The sequence below is a fragment of the Castor canadensis genome, chromosome 1 (assembly GCF_047511655.1).
Source record: "Castor canadensis chromosome 1, mCasCan1.hap1v2, whole genome shotgun sequence".
Taxonomy (NCBI): domain Eukaryota; kingdom Metazoa; phylum Chordata; class Mammalia; order Rodentia; family Castoridae; genus Castor; species Castor canadensis.
This window is the reverse complement of record NC_133386.1, coordinates 11782150-11801394: the sequence shown is the minus strand read 5'-3', so window position 1 is coordinate 11801394 and position 19245 is coordinate 11782150. Positions and strand designations below refer to the sequence as shown.

The following is a 19245-nucleotide window of genomic DNA, read 5'->3' as shown; positions in this document are numbered from 1 at the left end:
CTTTGGAGACAAGAGCAGGTTCACAGTTGGTGCTCATTGAGTTGAAAGACTAGGCAGAAGATCATTGTTGAGTTTTAATCTTGACTCCATTTTCCATTCTATGAAGACATGTATTGGGGGCCTAGAACAGAGAAGGAAGGTGAGCCAGAATAGCATGTGTTTTCTCCAAGGCATTCAATTTGTTAGTTGATAAGAGTGTTTAGAAGCACATATCAGGCCACCACAGTTGACCAACATTCTTCTGTCAATTGTTTGGGTTCTGAAATATGCAAGCAAAGACAGTGAGTTAAGTTAGTACTAAGAGATCCTTTTGACAAGTTCAGCTTTTTGCTCCAGATAGAGATCGGTAGAGGTCAGGCTTGAAGGCATTTATGCTGAAGAAAGGACCATTTTAGTTGAGACACAGAGAGTTGCTAGATATTGAAGGTATTAGTCCTTGGCATTGAGGCCATGTTGCTTTGTTGTTCAATAATAATTTCAGTGCAAGAGTGGGGAAATAAACACTGAGCTGGGCACATGGGGGATAACATCAAAGAAAGACATAGTCCCTGTCCTCAAAAACTTCTAGACCAGCATGTGGTATAATCAGGTGGGAACTATGTGGATAGGATGGAAAGAAGAGAACCAGAGAAACTTGGAATGTAATCTGATGATGTTCTGGGAACTCTGGAAGCAAATGGAAGGAGCCAGTTAAGATCTTGAACCAGCCTGAGGCAGAAGTACCAATGGTTGCTCTTTGTACTCAGATCTAATTAGGAACTTATACCATAGGCTTTTAGTCCCTGCTCCCTCTTATCTCTTACTGTGTGGTTTTGTCCCTACTACCTGGCTCACACTCCCAAGGTCTGGCCATGGCAACTCAATGCTAAGATCCTCCTCCATGGAGGTCCTCACAGGTTGGGTCATGCCTTTCCCCTCACCCTCAACAGGCTTTTCTCTGGCATCTGCTGCTTAGTGTGTGCTCTCTGATGGGCTCTCCACCTCTTTAGGGACCTTTTACACCAGTTCAAGATCTTTCACTTATACCTCTGCTACTTGGCACAAGTCAACATAGCTAGATGGTCAAATTTGAGGATAGAACTCCAGGCCCAGTAGGGCCAGGCCATCCTAAAGTTGCCATGGTGCCTCCTGACCATTTCTGAGTCTCCTGGTGCTATCTGGGAGACAGAAAGCTGGTCAGGTCTACTAGGACAGGTTGGACTGGTGAGGCTGTCTCTTGTGTGTGCTCTTCAGAAAGTCATAATGTTTTGATTTTATAGCAAGCTCAACTGATTTCAATAGTAAACTGATTCTAGTAGCATGTCACAGCACAGTGGGAAGCATGTGTGTCAACACTCTTAAATGATAACCAGAGTGGTCTGAGGGGTAGGAGGTCATTTGCCCGAGACCCAGGCCCATGTGAGACTCCTGATGGAGTACTGGGCCCAGGTGGAGACACTTAGTGTCCCAGGGGTGCAGCTGATGCTAATGACAAGTGTCCTGAGCATTACTTTCCATCTCTTGTCGTCTCTCAGAGTGCTGAACAGATCACTGCACTGTGCAGGGGCTTCAACGACGCCGAGACCAAAGGCATGGAGGCACCAAGGGAAAGTCAGGACCCACCTCCCCGGCCTCTGGCCCGCCACCTGTCTGATGCAGACCGCCTTCGAAAAGTCATCCAGGAGCTTGTGGACACAGAGAAGTCCTATGTGAAGGTAATGGAAGTACAGCCTTCATGCCTTGTTGCTGATGGCGAGTTGTATGTTGGTGGAGGCCTCAGTTCATCTCTGCCACTCAGGAGGTAGACACATGTTCCCTGAAGCAGCAGATTACTGCAGGGAGGGAGGGTGGAGTGAGAGGGTGGAGGAACTGAAAAGACTCAGGAAAAATTAGACTCTTGGTTCATTTTTGTTACCAAGGTAGCTTTCACTATGGAAACAGATGTTCTAGTTTGTCATTTGCAATCTGTGGGAAGGGAGTCTGCACTGCTTCAGTAAAAGGGATAGAGATTACTTTAAGTGATGTGGAACTTGGGAACAATCTATACACAAGTGACCAGTGGCAAAGGTGGCCCCTAGGCCAGCCCTGCCATGGGCTCGCTGTGCAGAATGGAGGCCATGCATGGACATGTCCATCACCAGGTGGGAATGTTCTCACACCGTAATGAAGGCATAGCTGTCAAGAGGATTCACTCTTCCGATCTGCCCCCAGTTAGCGGTTGGGGAAACATTTTATGAACGCAGGAGCCTGGGCAGGCAGTCCTTTGCCTTGAGCTATTTTAAATTTGCTTCATTTATCAGTTACTGGACTAGCATGGCACAGAGTGGTGGCTGAGAATCCAGGCCTGGCTTTGCCCAGTCTGGCTGCATGGCTTTAGACATCCTCCCAGCTCCCTCATTTGTCCTCTGTGTTCTCTACGTGTCTTCCAGCCCTGGTGTGCCAAGTCTAGGAGTTGAACATTGGCACATATGTGGCTGCTACCTTCTTTCTCCCTAGGACAGATCTGAGCTGCTCCTGTCAGTAATGCTACTGCTGTGCTCCCCAGACTTTACCAAAGTGAAGTCACAGGTAGCCGAGGGGGAAAAGCCCCTTCTTTTGGTCTATCTGGGAGAGAGAAAAGCTAGACAGATGACTCTGATTTCATTTTTCATTATGTCTGCTCCCGTATCTGGTGTGGAGAGATGGAGTGGCTATCTGAGAGCTTATACAGGACTTCTGGACAATCCTGTGTATCCACAGTGACCTTTTTCCAGGTAGCTCTGGGATGGGATCTGTGGAGGTTTTCAGGGCTTCAGAGCCTGTCTGGTATATTGAGAGGGATCATGGAACCCTTGCCGGCAGTGTTGAGAGTGGAGTTAGAGTTACCGTTGTCATCACTATTTTCTGTCTTCCTGTTGGCGTGCTCTGCAGCCAGAGGGTCACTTCAGGGTGCTGCTGGCAGACACTGAGGTAGATGTGCTCAGGTAGACAAGGAGGATCGACTTTCCCTGCTCCGTGAGAAACCTGCCCATTGTCCATAGGACCCAGGTGTGGCAGCTCTTTGTGAGCCCCAGCTCAGCATCTCCTGCTCTCTGTGTAGTAAGTCCTCTGAGCTGCATCAGCCTGGATAGGAGTGACTCTCTGACAAATAACCAGCACCTGGTGCCTATTGTGATTCACTCCCTCCACTGTTTTAAAATGTCTTTCATTTGCTGACATTTAACCTGTAACTTTCCTTGTTGCCATTCTTTACTCTAACCTGGATCCTACATGCTCATTAAGACTGTCAACATCCATTTGCTCTTCGAGATTTGGCTCAGTAACTCCTCATAGCTCCTTTCTCCATCTCAGCTGCCATGGACCCTGGCAAGGGAGGAAGGGAGGTCTTTCTTGTAAACACCATCAGCAGCACAGGGCTGGCCTTGCTCTCAGAATGAATACCAGGAAGTTTCTGGGGGGCTTTGGGCTTTCTGGGTCTTAACTTTCTCCTGTGTGAAATGAGGGTGAACATGAGGCTGACTTTGTGTTCAACTATGTCTAGTGTTTTAGGACTGAACAGTCTTCAGAATGAAATATGATAGTTTTCTATCACTAAGTTGTTTCCTAGTCTTAGCTCCAAATTATTCAGTAAAAGAAAAAAATCTGTAATGGGTTTTGTAAATACCCCCATCATTCTATGTGGCTGGAGCCTCATTTCCTAGAGATCAAAACATGGCTTAGATTTTAACCATCATGACTATTAATCCTGGGAGTGCTTTCCTTGCATTTGAACTTGGGAGTTTGAAATTATGCTAATGTGTGAACCTGAAGTTGAAGTGCTCCTTAGGTCTTGTCTCTCCTGTTCCACGCTGGAGCTGTCACCATGCTCCTGGTGCAGAGGTGGAAGCCAGATCACCAGTGGCTGTGGTCACTCCTGCAGCAGTGGCTGGCCAGACCTTCCCCTCTGTAGGGAACTGAGAGCTCTAGAGGCAGTGACTAGAGGCAGCCTACTCTGTCAACAAGAGGGTAACTGAACAGAACAGGTGACTGATCTATAAAGAAATGCAGGACCCAGTTGATGATAGCATAGAAGTGTTGATCTTTGCTTTCGGGGAGCAATAATAACTTCTCTTAGGGTCAAGAATTTTAGTAAGATACATGTCAACATTCCTAGTGGAAGTGTGTGGAGCTGCTGCCAGGGCCACTGGAATCCCCAGTGTATTTTGGAGATATGTGTATTAAAGATACTCTTTTGTCTTTCAGGATCTGAGCTGCCTCTTTGAATTATACTTGGAGCCTCTTCAGAATGAGACTTTCCTTACCCAAGATGAGGTAAATAATAAACCTTTCCCTCTGCACATTGACCTGAAATAGTGCCCATCCCCTTCCAGCAGACCTCCTAGGAGATTATAGCATCTGATTTCAGAAGAACATCTGAGACCGAAGGGTCTTCAGAAAATCCCAGGAGAGGGCTGGGGATATAGTTCAATGTTAGAGCACTTGCTTAGAAAGTCCCAGGCGTGGCTTCCTCCTGAGACAGTTGTGTGGCCTCTTCCACATGAGGCACAGTGGCAAGTATTTACAAAGGAGGATAGTCTTGCCATTTTTGTAGAAGGAGGTATGGTCAAAACTTACTATTCATTGCACAGATTTTAATGTTAAATCAGAGAAATCAATTTTTTTTCTGTTTTTCCTGAAGTGGGGAAGTACGGGGGCTGGAGCTGTCTGTCTGTGTAGTCACACCCCATGTGACTGGCCCTTGTGTAAAGGATTGGTTTCTGCACGCCTCTTGGGGAGTGCCTTCCTCGTGACCGATTTGTGACCAACCTTGCCCTGCCTAAAGCCTTTTCACACTGACCTTCATGTAGATGGAATCACTTTTTGGAAGCTTGCCAGAGATGCTGGAGTTTCAGAAGGTTTTTCTGGAGACCCTGGAGGATGGGATCTCAGCTTCCTCAGACTTTAACATTCTGGAAACCCCCTCACAGTTTAGAGTAAGTATTTTAGACTTGGATTCAATGCAAAAATAGGTGTGTTGTACAGTGCATTCCACTGCACTGCTTTTCCTGTACATGGTAAAAGGCAGTGACCTTTTCCTCTCCTGGAGTAAGTGCACGTGGCTGTTGACCACACAGGTGTTCTTCACACACTTTTCCAGAAGGGCAACCCCAGGCGATTGCTTCTGAAGCAAAAGCACCTACCCTGTGCCAAGGAAATGGGCTCAGAGTTGTCTCTCCTGTAAGTGCCATAGCTGACAGGAAGCCCTCAATGGATGAGAAGGCAGAAGGCAGTGGAAAGGGGACAGGAAGTACATAGTCAATACCACTCGTCCCAAGCAGTTGATAGTCAGCACTCTTCTTTGCTCCTGAGATCACCTGTAGCCCGCCTTGTCAGGTGTGCTTTATTGTACATCGTTTCTTTTCTTTGACTGCACACTGCGCCCTAAGGCCTGGCTGCCAGAAAATTTTCCATCAAGCTAACAGTCTGCTGTGGGGAAGGCACAGGCTGCTTTCCATGGCCAGGGTGAACTGAGCTGTCCTCCTGAGGCTGACCTTAGTTGGTGCTTTGTGAGGCATTGATGCTGTGTACCTGACACCCGGATGGCTACGGAGCAGTCAAATGCCTGCCCAGAGCTGGTACAGATTGAGCCAACTGACTCGACTACTTCTCCTCCCTTTCTAGAAGTTGCTGTTTTCCCTGGGAGGCTCTTTCCTGTATTATGCAGACCACTTTAAACTGTACAGTGGATTCTGTGCAAATCATATTAAAGTACAGAAGGTTCTAGAGCGAGGTGAGTTCATACCTTTCATAGTTGTTTTATCTTTTTTGTATTTTGAATTACTAATAAACAAGCATGGGTAAGTGCAATTCTAATGGATTATGCCCTGTTCTTGACCTTGAAGGTGCCAGAAGTTAAAGGGAAAGTTTCCAGTTATGGTAGCAGTGAACAAGTGAAACTAATAGCAGAAATGCTTCCTTTCCATGTGATACCTTGTGATTCAATTACTTTTTTCACCACATTCCGTCCCCTGAGAACTTGCAGCCTTAGCCCTGGGCAGGGTAGAAATACACACCATGTTCTTTCTGTTCTGTTAACCTTCTTAAGTCTATGAGTCACTATGAAGTGCCACCACACCACCACCAAAGTCAAAGCCATGTGTGAACCCAGATTCAGTCTCGGGCGGATCCGGGAAAGCGATGTTGCCCTTGGTGCTGCTCCCCTCGCTGTTGTGGAGGGCAGAGAGAGCCCTCTACACTCGGTGTCTAACCAGTTCAACTGATGCAGCTTTGCCATTTGGTTTAAGTGTAGAATTTCATAGTATCCCAGAAGGTCCTAGTGTAAAAAATGGAGTCTTGGAGTGCTTCTGAGTAACAAGATCCAGAAAAAAATCCATCTTCTCCCATCACTTTGAACAGAACTCTGAGTCCATTGGCATTTCTTCCCACAGACACCTTCTCATGGATGGTCTACAGTGAAATAAAAGTGTCTAATGACCACTCCCTCCTTTGTCAGAAAGATGAAGGAGCAGCTCACTGTTGACTTGATCTGGCAATCAGTTCAGAACAGTACTACATCTCCTGGATGCTGGAGATTTTGCCTTTGTAGTAGGTCCACATATAAAGGTCTGTCTTCATTCAAATTGGTTGCAACTGGTCAACCACTGTGAAAGGGGCAGCTGGTATGTCCACTGGCATCACGTCACATGCACATGGCACCCTAGAGGGCACTTGGAACTGAGCAGAGGCAGTTCTCATTGCAAGGGGTCCTAATGGCACACCTGGTAGAAAGGAACTGCAGCTCTGAAGCAAGTTCAGTCTGCTTGGAGTTGTGGAGGTGACAGCAACAGGGCTTATCAACTTATTTCACAGGAAAAATGATAGTGGTTTTCAAATAGCTCATCAATAAACAGAAGTAGCAATGACCAATGCTAGTTTCTGTGTGCTAGGTTGATGAAAGAAATGCTGGTTATTTTTCTGTGAATCTCTTGTGGGGCATGGTGTAGAATATGGATGATACTGTTTTGTGGCCTTATGAATTGTTTGTTGCACTTTTTAGGCCACCTATAACAGTCTCTCCATGCAGTGTGTATGTCAAACCAGACACTCCTCTCTTGTGACTTGGGTTTCTCTCTGGTGTCTGCACTGTACTTTTCCAGTGTCCTCATAAGCATCCTTTACTCACCAGCGCCATTGAAGCTGAAATCAACCCACATTGATAATTGGGTACTTGACCCACTGATGTGGCAGGAGAGTATGAGGAAGACTACAGAAATGATAGGAAGCTCTGTTAGAGGATAAATGAGGCACAGTTTAATTCATCCCACTGTACTCTTTTAAGGGTCTTTTCTCCATTGCTTGCAGCTAAAACCGATAAGGCTTTCAAGGCTTTTCTGGATGCCCGGAACCCCACCAAGCAGCACTCCTCCACTCTAGAGTCGTACCTCATCAAGCCCGTCCAGAGAGTGCTGAAGTACCCACTGCTGCTCAAGGAGCTCGTGTCCCTGACAGACCACGAGAGCGAGGAGCACTACCACCTGACAGGTACGGTGGTAATGGAGGGACATGAGCTGGAATGAGGCTGCTTGCGTTCCAAACAGCTGACCAACCACGTGCATCTCTCCCTTGTGTAGCAGCACTCTGTGGGTCATTTGTCAATATTGTGATTACGCATCTTAGCTACAACTTGCATATGTGAAAATGGCTCAATTTGGCCCTCCCTTCGGAGTGTACAGTATAGTATACTTCTTGGTTCCTTCAGTGAGGTTGTTTTTACCAAGTTCCTCTGGAGGGATAATTCAATCTAAACTTTTAAAATAAGGTAATTTAAGGTGAGTCGAAGTAAATTCCCTTAGGTCACTTGGCTGGTAAACAGTGCACTCGGAACTGAAAATCAGGCCTCTTTCCCTATGGCCTGGTGAGGTTCAGTAGTTTGCCATCCCAGTGCTGCTGGTCACATGTGCTGGGTGAGGCGCCATCTTGTGGAGATCTCTGAGCAGTGCTTGACTCTGACACCAAGTGTCTAGTCACAGGTTCTGCTTTCTAGTATAGGCTGATGTGTTTCCTTTGTAACCTCTGAAATGACTGGCCTAATGTACAATCTGACAAAAGCCTAAAGTCCTGCTGTGAGAGCAGAGTATCCGCTAGAGAGATGCTTCTTTTAGACTAGAGAGAAAGTGATTTGTTCTCCACATGTAAAATTAGCAAGTCCAATTAGGCTACATCACAAAATTCATGGGGAGACGAACAGATTGGTAAAGTTTAGTAGTGATAAACCCCAGAAAGAGTGTAAATTAAACTTATTCTTTTTCTGTGACAAACATACTTTAGTATCGTAAGCAATGAAGACAAAATATTTTTTATATGGAAGTTAAATTCTACAACTAGGAGAACAAAAGGTTAAAAATACTAAATTTGGAGGTAACCTGAGATTTTGCTTTTGACTTTGACAGTATCATTTTATCCAAAGTTACAAATAAACACCATATATAAATGCAAACAAGTGCCTGGTGGTAAGGCATTGTCAGGGACATCTCTAAGTTCCAGCTGAAAAATAATTCTTCATGGATTCCAATTCCAGTATGTCGTGGTCTGGGAGAAGAGGCAGAATCCAAGAGTGGGTGTCCCAAGGCCAGCAGTCTTGGGTTGAATTCTGGCTTCCACACTTGTTTTTCTCCAGAACTCTTGCAAAGCACACTGCACCTCAGTTTTCTCTTTTTTAAATTGGGGTTGGTTGCAGTTGTTGAGTTATTGTGGGGTAAGGCAGTGCACACACATCACAAGCATGATATGTGCCAAGCAGAAAGTGCTGAGTAGTTTGTGTTAGCTGTTATTATTAGTGATGGTTTTACTTACAGTCTCCTCATTTCAAAGAGATTTTGCTAAGCTGTTCTTCATTGTAATGACTGGATTACAGTGGTGTGTGAGCTGTACCTGAACACTGCTGCTGTTGGTGAGAACTGGCCTCCAGTCCTGGCTTGAGTCTTGAGCTCTTTCATTATTACTGTTGAATAGGATTTAGAACCAACAAACTTGCTTTCATGTTTTGCAGAAGCACTAAAGGCAATGGAAAAAGTTGCCAGTCACATCAATGAGATGCAGAAGATCTACGAAGATTATGGGACCGTGTTCGACCAGCTGGTAGCAGAGCAGAGTGGCACAGAGAAGGAGGTCTGTGGGGCTCTGGACTCGGCATGGTCTTGTGCCTGGATGGATGGGGTTTAGGTGATCTTCCAGAGTGGACTATCTGCTAAGGATGTTCCTGGGGGAGACAAAGCCTAAAATTTCTGTTTTGTTATCAATGCGTACAATTAAACGATACAATTTAGATAGGAATGTAACTTAAAATTCATTACATTGATTTAAAAATGTAACCTATGTCATCATAGGGTTACATACGCTGTGCAGAGAAAACAAAACAGATGCATCACGGAACTCATGTACCTCCTCTCCCCTCCCTGCCTCCCTATGGGCACACAGTCCCATAGTCCACGGGCTGGAACCCGGGAAGAGCTGGCTGGAGGATGGAGGAAGGGTGGGGGACGGCATGTGGAGAAATCTAGGGTTTCTCCCTTTGCATTTATTTTTCAGCATCAACCACTGGTGTATATCTGCTTACTTAAACCAGTCCAAGAGGAATCTGGCATTTTCTGTATTTTTCTTTTTTGTTTGATGACTACATTTGGATCCTTGTGCTTGAAAGAACATAGTTTAAGTAGAAAGCGGCAAGTTAGAAATGAGCGGGAGTTTTAACTAGTCAGTTTCAATGTTAGTACTTTTTTATGAGCGGGTCTAATGAGGTTTAGGAAGTAGTGGTGGTAAACAATGCTAGAACCTGTGGTGACTGTAAATGCAGGCCCTTTGGACAAATGTGGGCACGTGGTAGAATTATGTCACAGAAATGGAGTAGCTCAAAGTGTGCACTGAGGCAAAATGCCTCACCTTTGTGTTATTTATCAAACGCTTGGATGTTTAGCTCATGTTTACAAAATCTCCATTGTTTTTAATACCCCATGTGGACAAGGACTGTACAAGTCAAGCAGAATGCACTTGCATTTTAGCAGTGATTACATTCATGTCATTCATCGTCTAACATGAAACAATCGATCCCTGTGTTTTTCACATCTTCGTTATTATTTTCTGCCTTTACTATCTAGGTAACAGAACTTTCCATGGGGGAACTTTTGATGCACTCTACAGTTTCTTGGTTAAATCCATTTCTGTCTCTGGGAAAAGCCAGAAAGGACCTTGAACTCACAGTATTTGGTTAGTATTCTATCCAAAAGAATGTAAACTTGAAACAGACTGGCAGTAGTGAACTTCATCACCTGTCTGTCCTAACTGTCCGTAACTGTCCACATTTCCAGGAGATAGAAGAATTGTGGTGATGGCTGGTGACTTGATATAGCCGACCTCCAGCTACTTAAAACACCACTTTGTATACTCATTATCTTCTTCTCCCTTATGCTGCTTGGCTCAGGCCAAGAGTTACATGAATGCATCTCCTGAGGCTACTTTGAAACCTGCCATGTTAATAGTTTGCTGAGTTTCAAAATCTCTTAATTTTCCCTGAGCGTTGGGAGAACAAGGAGAGAGTATTGTCTCTGAGACGAATGCCATGTACTCAGCTTCCAATAAAACAAAGAATGAAGAAATGGTATGACCTACTTCAGATAATAGCTTTTAAATAAGTAGGTACTTCTGCATGGTTCTAACAAAACAGAAGGCAGTGCCATTATTCACCCAGATGTTGGCATAGTGGGAACTTAGAGATTCATAAATTTGAAGAGCTTTGTTCAAGTAAAATATCCAACTCTACAAGAGTTTAACCTTAAAGAGTTTGTATAAAATAATGAAAGCCTTTTCTCTTTTCTTTTCTTTAGTTTTTAAGAGAGCTGTCATACTGGTTTATAAGGAAAATTGCAAACTGAAAAAGAAATTGGTAAGAGCAGTTATTTATAATTAAAGCTTCCTTTTCATGACTGTACAGCCTGCATCATGGCCTCACTGACTGACAGGACTTACTCCAAGGGGAACTAACCAAATTCAGTATTCAGGGCATCTCCGAGTCTCCCCACAAAACATGTCTGTTTTAAAAGTTAATGTAGACAGGCACCCATGCTGAGATCTATATAGAAAGCCAACTTTTTATATTCCCGAAAATGGCCCATGTTCCTTATACAGTTTGTATAACTTCTGTTTGTTTTATGTTTTACCTTGACTTGAAAACAAAACAAAAAGACCCAAACCAAAGAGCCCCCCCACCCCCAAACCCAAGCTTAGCTGCAGATACCATAAACCATCTTCAGGAATGGGAAGCTTAGGAATCTTGACTGCCATTCTTGCTTAGAAACCTGTGCTCCCCAAACCCCGACACATCTGATGCATTTGTGTCCTGGACACCCACACCTTCACAAGCCTGCGCAGAGGATGTGAGTTCTGTTCCAGGAGGGCATGTGCCCTCCCTGGCTGACAGTTTCCTTAACCTTTTTCCTGCTGGGCTTTCCCATACAGCCCTCGAATTCCCGGCCTGCACACAGCTCTGCTGATCTGGACCCGTTTAAATTCCGCTGGTTGATCCCCTTATCTGCACTTCAAGTTAGACTGGGGAACACAGCAGGTAACTTTTTTGTGTAGTGTAATGTCAGAAAAAGTATTTTAAGAGACTTATTTAAATTGTGGGATGCAAGTGTTAGGAAAGACCATGACGCATTAGTCAGGCTTCCATCCCTGTGTCAAGGAAGGAAAGGTTTGGCTCAGTTTCAGAGGCTTCACCCCACAGTCACTTGGCCTACTTTGGGCCTGTAGTGGCACAGTGCATTGTGGCAGGAGCACATCATGGTATCTGGAAAACAAAGAGAGACAGGAAGGGGCTGGGGTCCCAATATGTCCTTTAAGTGCACGCCTCCATTGACCTCATCTCCTCCCATGAGGCCCCACCTCCTGAAAGTTCTACAGCTTCAGCAGTGCCAGAGGCTGGCAATCAAACCCTTATTATACAGGCCTTTGGGGGACACTTCCAATCCATAGCACTTTAGGATAATTTTTGTGTCTTTTATTTTACAGGCAAAGAAAGTGAGGGTCAGACAGGTTTCTTGACAAACTTTTGATAGAAACCAAATGCCATCCACTTGCCAATGGGTGGCTTTTCTCTGCCAAATGCCTCCCTTCACTGTTTTCTCATTTTCATAATTACTAGTTTTCAACATTTTTCTTTCTGCCTAATGTCCTTTTTTATTTTGTTTAAAAGCCTGAGCTGGCCTGGAATTTCTACCCACCTGCCTCAACCTCCCAAATGCTAGGATTATAGGATGCATGCACCATCTGCTTCTAGTATTCTTGATACCCTAATTTTTTTTTTTTTTTTTTTTTTAAGAAACAACAGTCCACACATTTTCTTTTTCTTTTGGTGGTACTAGGGTTTTGAACTCAGGGGCCTGTGCTTCCCAGACAGGCACTCTACCTACCGCTGAGTAACACCTCTAGCCCTTTTTTGCTCTGGTTAGTTTTGAGATAAAGTCTCACTTTTTGTCCAGGCCATACTGGACTGTGATCATTCCATTTATGCTTCTCGCCATTGCTGGGATGACAGGCATGCACACTGCACCCAGTTTTTTTCCACTGAGGTGCAGTCTCAGACTGTTTTGCTTGGGATGGCCTGGCACTGCAATCCTACTGATCGCTGCCTCCCGCATAGCTTGGGAAGATAGGCACATGCCTCTGTGCCAAGCTACTGGCTGAGATGGAGTCTCGTGAACTTTTTGCCTTGAACTGCCATCCTCCCAATCTCAGCCTCCCAAGTAGAAGGATCAGAGGCATGAGCCACTACCACCCGGCTCACAAATTTTCAGGTCTTTTTTTTTTTTTTTTTTTAGCAGCACTGGGTTTGGATTCAGGGTCTCACACTTGCTAGGCAGGTGCTCTTACTGCTGAGCCACTCCACCAGCCTCACAAATGTTGTTTTATGAATTTAGATACACCAGAAAATTTCTAGGAGTATTGCAAATGATAATAAAAAAATAAAGGAAGAAGAAAAAAAACCCTTTTGACCCTGGAAAATGTTCTAAGATCCTTCCAGAATGACTGTATTTTGGCAGTAGTGCTTCTGGTGGTAGAAGGCTGACCGTTGTGCAGTGATGTATCCCTGTTCACTTTTGTTTCTCAGACTGTGACTACCTTAGTTACCTCAAGTGCCAGAGCACACCCTACTGTTTCTTCTAAAGCATGTGGGCAAAACCCCAGAGTACTGCGAAATAGAATTCATTTATTTTAATCCCTTTCCCAGAGATGGAGTCTAGGGAGGAAGAAATCAGATTTTGATGGCTAAAAAGCGTTAGCACGAAATGTGAACTGTAACCATAAACATTTCATTTTTTGTAACTATTTGTCAAAATCATACGTAGAAAGAGCCAGCAGAATAAAATGAGTCAGTATTGGAAATATCTGACTTTATACCTTGAATTTTAAGCTTTTCCATTGTTCTTAACCATGGCATTTTGGCAAAGCTGTAGACTGTTGTTCTATTCCCTTTTACACAGGGACAGAAAATAATTCCATATGGGAGCTGATCCACACGAAGTCAGAAATAGAAGGACGGCCAGAGACCATCTTTCAGCTATGTTGCAGGTATTTCTGACTTCCGAAGATTAAAACCAATGGAAACAAGACACAATTATGTCTCTTAAAATAGGGAGTTTATTTTTAGTGCCTCCCTCAATTTTGATAACCAGTCACATCCGACCTCTAAGAAAGTCAACTAAGGATCTAGTGTGAGTGCTTTGATCAGATATGTGTATCCAAATCGGAGAATGATCAGTTCTAGCCTAGAAGGTGCAGTGCAGCGCTGGCCAGGGCAGTGCCACCCGTGGTCACAGGACGGTCTCGAGTGAGGGATGGACATTGCATGCTTTGCTGTTTCTCTCCTCCCCCAGCGACAGTGAGAGCAAAACCAACATCGTTAAGGTGATTCGTTCTATTCTGAGGGAGAACTTCAGGCGTCACATAAAGTGTGAATTACCACTGGAGAAGACCTGTAAGGATCGTCTGGTACCTCTTAAGAACAGAGTTCCCGTTTCAGCCAAATTAGGTGAGAATTTCGCTGGCCCTGTGTTTATTCAAGAAAATGTGATGAGACTCCCCAAAAGGATAGATGCTCTTGTAATACAGCTGTCAGTTACTTTGTAAAGGACCAGGGGTGGCTTTATTTCCTTTTGAGAGTAAACATGCCTCTCGTGTTCAGAAATTCTGTTGTAAGATATATTTACCTCCAACTCCACATCCCTTGTCGGTCAGCAGCTGGCACAGTCCAGATTCACCATCTGTTTTTCTTCCACTAAGAGGCAGGTAAATTCAGGGACTTTGGTTCACTACAGTATTCCCAGGGCTCCTAGTGCCAGGCATCTAGAAGGTCAGCACTTCATGAATTAAGATCAAGCAATCGAATATATTCAGTTCTTACCCAACCAGCAAGTCAGCAGGTAATCCATTCCACATTATGCTGTGCGTAAGCTCACTATTTCTAAAATTTCTGCATTTCAGAACCCTCTTTTGTCTAAGATGCTTTATCTTTGGTCTTGTGTTTAATCTTACAAATATGTGGTAACTTCTTTTTGGTTTTGGTCAGTTTGACCTCTGCAGGCTTACTGTGTATTTTGTTTTTTTCTCTATTGTCAAAATACTCTGGCTATCAAAACTAGGATGTTGCCATTGTTTACAAAACAAACTAAGAGCTCCTTTTCCTTTCAACCCAAGAGAACAGAATTAAGCACATAAAAATGATTAAGTAATATTATTACTTATTATTATTATTAAGTAATATTAACTCCCTGAAAGTTGGTTGGAAATTCCAGCAGAGACAGGTCTCATGAGAGAAAAAGAACATTTTTCTGCTTTTAATTGAGCAGCATGGGAAATAAAGGAAGGTGAGCATAAGGACATGGTGTCATTTTGATTTATCAGATTACAAAGTACTTTAGTAAAACAGTGGAACTTAGATTTTATTAGTGATTAACTTTTCAATTTACTCATTGGCAAAATTGGAATTCTGCTTCTTCTAGTTGATACCTTATTCTATCTAAATTATGAAACTGGTAATCTAAAACTGAATTCCCTCAACTTACAGTTTCAAATAAATTTAAGTAAACAGTTTCTGTATTTGCAGCATCTACGTATTTTACCTAAATGCTAGGAGAGATGGTAACTGAAGTCAGATGATAAAATAACATTTTAAGTAACGAAGATGTCAGATCGTACAAGTAATGTGTTTGTGTCATATGGGAAATGTGCTTTTCCCTCTACAGCTTCGTCCAGGTCTTTGAAAGTCCTCAGGACTTCCTCCAGCAGAGAGTGGCCCAGTGAGCCCAGCAAGGGCAGCTCGCTGGACTCAGATGAGTGCAGCTTGAGCAGTGGCACCCAGAGCAGTGGCTGCCCGGCGGCCGAGAGCAGGCAAGACTGCAAGAGCGAGGCGCCTGGGCGGGACCCCAACACCGGCCTGGCTGAATTTCCAGACGGTCTCATTAAAGAGAGTGACATTCTGAGTGATGAAGACGAGGACTACCACCATACTCTGAAACAGGGCAGCCCTACCAAGGACATTGAAATTCAGTTCCAGAGACTCAGAATCTCCGAGGAGCCTGAGATGCACCTGGCTGGGCAGCAGCCTGCCACGGGGGCGGGTGAGGGCCAGGAGGGAGGACAGCTGCCCAAGCTAGTACGGGGTCACTTCTGCCCCATTAAACGAAAAGCAAACAGCACCAAGAGAGACAGAGGAACTTTACTCAAGGTGCAGACTCGTCACCAGTCTCTTGACAGTCAACCTGAAAATGCCAACATTGATCTAAATTTGGCTCTAGAGCGAGAATTCAGTGTCCAGAGTTTAACTTCGGTTGTCAACGAAGAGTGTTTTTATGAAACACAGAACCACAGCAAATCATAGTGCAATTCCATCCAGACATGGGTTACGTTGCTCATTTACTTTTAAACTGGGAGTAAAGTGGAAATTGCAGAAAAACTATTCATTATTAGGTTTTGTGCAGTATACATTTTCCCACAAAATCGCTGTAAAGATTTAAGTTATTTTAATTTATTGTGGATCAGAAAACTAGATTAACCTGTCAGAATCTGTAAATTACTTAGCTTATATAACCCTTTGAGCAGGTATCAAAATGACTTAAGATCCTTAAAGTAAAATTGCATTCTAATTATTTTAAGTTATGTGGAAAAGGTAAGGTTGGGCAAGTTGTGATTAATAGCTTTAAAAATTTTTTTTCAATCTTCTGGGCATTTTCTTTGAGCTATTAGTTTTGCTTTATTTAAAGCATATTTATTTTAATGTGGTTTAGGGGCACAATGTGCAGATATTTCATTTTTGTATGGTTGTAATAGATGCTGTTTATACTAAACATGTCATATCTATGCAGTATATATATTAAAAGAAAGCTTGTACTGTATCTTATTTGATATTTATTTTCTCTACCAAGCTGTACAGTAAAAGCAACATAAGTCACATCTGGCCATTGGTATTTTATTATTGTTCTGTAGAGGCAAACAAGTACACACAGAGCGCTCCACACTGTGGAGATCAACTTGTTAGGCTGCAGCCCCTCCAGTAGCAGCTAGAGCCCGTAACGCTCATCTTCTTTCTCCTGATTTTTCCTTTTCCCTTGCTTGAGTTCTTCTCTGAAATTATAAGCAAAGAGCTGAGGGTCCTCATCACACATTCTTCTGTATATATCACAGAGGCTCTTAAAGTGCAAGAGGGAGAGCTGGGTGGGCCGGAGAGTAGGGTCTACATCCGCCAGCTGTAACAGCCTTCCGGTGCTCTCGAGGCGCTGAGCTTCAGGAAATAACATTCTGAGGAAAAGCAAAAATGACAGAATTTTAAGTGCTGGCCATTGTGATGGCCTTTTACTTACTTGAAAATGACATGGTTCTTGGCAACTGACACCTTGAGGGAGTGGCAGAGGCCACTGGAAACCTTCTGCATCCCAACAGGCACCAGGTGTGACCTACAGGAGGCAGATCTAACCTGCCTTGCAAGATGTGTCCTCAATGGGAAAAAATATTTTCCAAAGCCAAACTGAGACACTTCTCTTCAAGGTAAGCATCTGCTCAGCTGAATTCTTATAGAAATGTTTTGGTTTGCCTCATATTTTGATAAAGGGTAGTATTTATGTGAAAATTTTTATTTTTCTATAATTTGAATGTATCAGCCTTTGGAACTTCACCCCAAGAGTGAACTGTTTATCAAAGTTATACAATAGCTGACAGGAAGGTAGAGATGATTATTCTCCTCTTAAGACATCTTTGAAGCATCTTTAAATTGATTCAAAGTATGTATTTTAAATTTCATCTAACCAGACTTTCTCAAAATGATAAAACTCATTGTTTGAAATGCTGCAAAGGTGCACTTGTGCTTTATTTTCTTCTCCTAGGTCTTAAGAGTTTTTAAGATTTCATCCCAAAGGCCTTGGGATGAAAGTGGAGGCTGAGTAATAACTGCGGAATAATTTTGATAACATGAGTCACATCCAAACTCTAAGAAAGGCAAGCAGGGTTATGCTTCTTAACAGGAAACACATGTTCCTCCACTTTCAGGATGAGGTGAGGGGACCTAGATCAGGTTAGTTTTATGGTAAAGAGGGACTGATGATGGTTTCTAATATCTTTGGACCTTTTGGTGGTGTGGTGTGAATGAAGGACACCAATAGGTCAATATTTTGGTCCATATCTGTATAGAGGAAGATATCCCGAAATGGATGGGGCCCATCATTTAACTGGGGGGTTGTCTTGGGAACACTGGGGTGAGTTCTAGGCTTGGACCACTTAATACCAGGATTTCTAAAAGTGGGATGTATGTGTGACACCCCTCCCCCATGAATCAGGGCAACTGAATACAGTTGTACGAATCATACTTTGAGTCAACAAATGGCAAGCTGAGATTTAACACCCACCATTCGAAATCCTCAAGGAGGGGTTTTTGTGGATTGCAGTGGTTTCTGGGTAAAAGCTGCCTACCATACCTAAAGAAATGTCATGGGCTAAAGGGATACCTTACATGAGCAAGAGAGACAGATCTAAAATGTAGCTATGTCAGGGAGTTTTAGTAAATGAAAAATGTGTGCTTATAAAGCTAAGTCCCTTCAAACAGCCAAACTCCCTAAACAATGACTATATTAGATGCAAATCTTAAAAAAAAATGTATATATACATATACACTTTATTCCCTTCTTCACAGTCTATACTACTGTTACTGCTATCTGGTGACTGCAGGGCCTGCAGAAGTAGGCAGACCTTCCTAAACCATGGTACTGTCTTGTTTTCCCAGCGGGGCCTATGTGCCTGTGTGGAGCGTGAGCAGGCAGAACACAGAAGCCTCCCTGATAAATGAAAATGTGCTCACAGGAAGATTGTCACATCATTTTGGCTGCTAAGAAGTTATATTTGCTTCCTGGTTCTTAAGTATGTCCTTAAAAAGAGAGATGGTAACTTGGTACACAGAGAACATTGTGAAAACCCACTTGAATCTGAGTGCTGCCTGAGAACTCCTGACCTTCCCAGTACAGGGTCAGCACTGGCTGTGCAGTTGGCAGTCTTAGGTTGTATTTAGGACTGTAAGTGGCATCCAAGGTGAAATTGGGCCTTGCTTTTCCTCTGTCATGTTTTGCTCATCACAAAGTTTAAAACTAAGAGCACCAGACACAGACACCTTTATAAGAGTCATTAAAAACAAAAAACAACAACAAAAAAACAGGGATTCTTACGCAAGCCCTCGATGACAGTATTTCCTTCGGAACTGAAACACATTCTGAACGACCTTCTCCACCAGCTTGAATGGCTGCTCGATCCGGGGCTGGATCAAGGGCGTGAAGTGCACCACTCCCACGTCCACCTTCATCATAAGCAAACATACATCACCGTGGCAAAATGTGATTAACAGTTCATTTTTGAAAATCACAGGACCACAGGCGGTTGGAGCATGGTTTTCATAAACCTTTCCATGTGCCTGTACTTCCTTTTCTCTGGCCAAGCTGCATTTGGATGGAGACGGCTCAGAATCCCAGATGGCTGCATCTGTTGCCTAATGACATCCGCTACTAGACCTGTGCCTGACGATCACTTAATGTTAAAATGCAGTAGTACAAATGGCCTTCTAAAACCCATCCAAATAATCATTAAAGTCAGTAGGCAGACAAAAGATAGCATTAGGAAATTTTAGCTAGCTTCTGGATGAGTAAAAAATAAGCTACAGCCAAGTCTAACTCTGAGGCAGATGGCCCCTGGAGACCACTTAGTGATTAACTCCCTAGAAAG

General features: G+C 43.6%; 2 protein-coding genes across 15 annotated transcripts in view; one reads left to right on the top strand and one right to left on the bottom strand.

Annotated features, from left to right (window-relative positions):
- The window catches only part of Tiam2 (TIAM Rac1 associated GEF 2), a 247951-nt gene extending 231569 nt beyond the window's left edge, over positions 1-16382 (top strand). For all 13 annotated transcript variants that reach the window (XM_074071804.1, XM_074071811.1, XM_074071833.1 and 10 more), the window contains 12 exons: positions 1515-1694; positions 4201-4269; positions 4806-4931; positions 5620-5728; positions 7300-7479; positions 8987-9105; positions 10092-10200; positions 10818-10876; positions 11449-11554; positions 13473-13560; positions 13866-14020; positions 15234-16382. In XM_074071804.1, the coding sequence (XP_073927905.1) occupies positions 1515-1694; positions 4201-4269; positions 4806-4931; positions 5620-5728; positions 7300-7479; positions 8987-9105; positions 10092-10200; positions 10818-10876; positions 11449-11554; positions 13473-13560; positions 13866-14020; positions 15234-15868 (1935 nt within the window). In that variant the 3' untranslated portion in view covers positions 15869-16382. The remainder of the gene's footprint in view (positions 1-1514; positions 1695-4200; positions 4270-4805; positions 4932-5619; positions 5729-7299; positions 7480-8986; positions 9106-10091; positions 10201-10817; positions 10877-11448; positions 11555-13472; positions 13561-13865; positions 14021-15233) is intronic.
- Positions 16383-16442: 60 nt separating this feature from the next.
- The window catches only part of Tfb1m (transcription factor B1, mitochondrial), a 49855-nt gene continuing 47052 nt past the window's right edge, over positions 16443-19245 (bottom strand). For both annotated transcript variants that reach the window (XM_020185053.2, XM_074071927.1), the window contains 2 exons: positions 18696-18823; positions 16443-16785 (listed from right to left, as the gene is read on the bottom strand). In XM_020185053.2, coding sequence (XP_020040642.1) covers positions 16548-16785; positions 18696-18823 — 366 coding nt within the window. In that variant the 3' untranslated portion in view covers positions 16443-16547. The remainder of the gene's footprint in view (positions 16786-18695; positions 18824-19245) is intronic.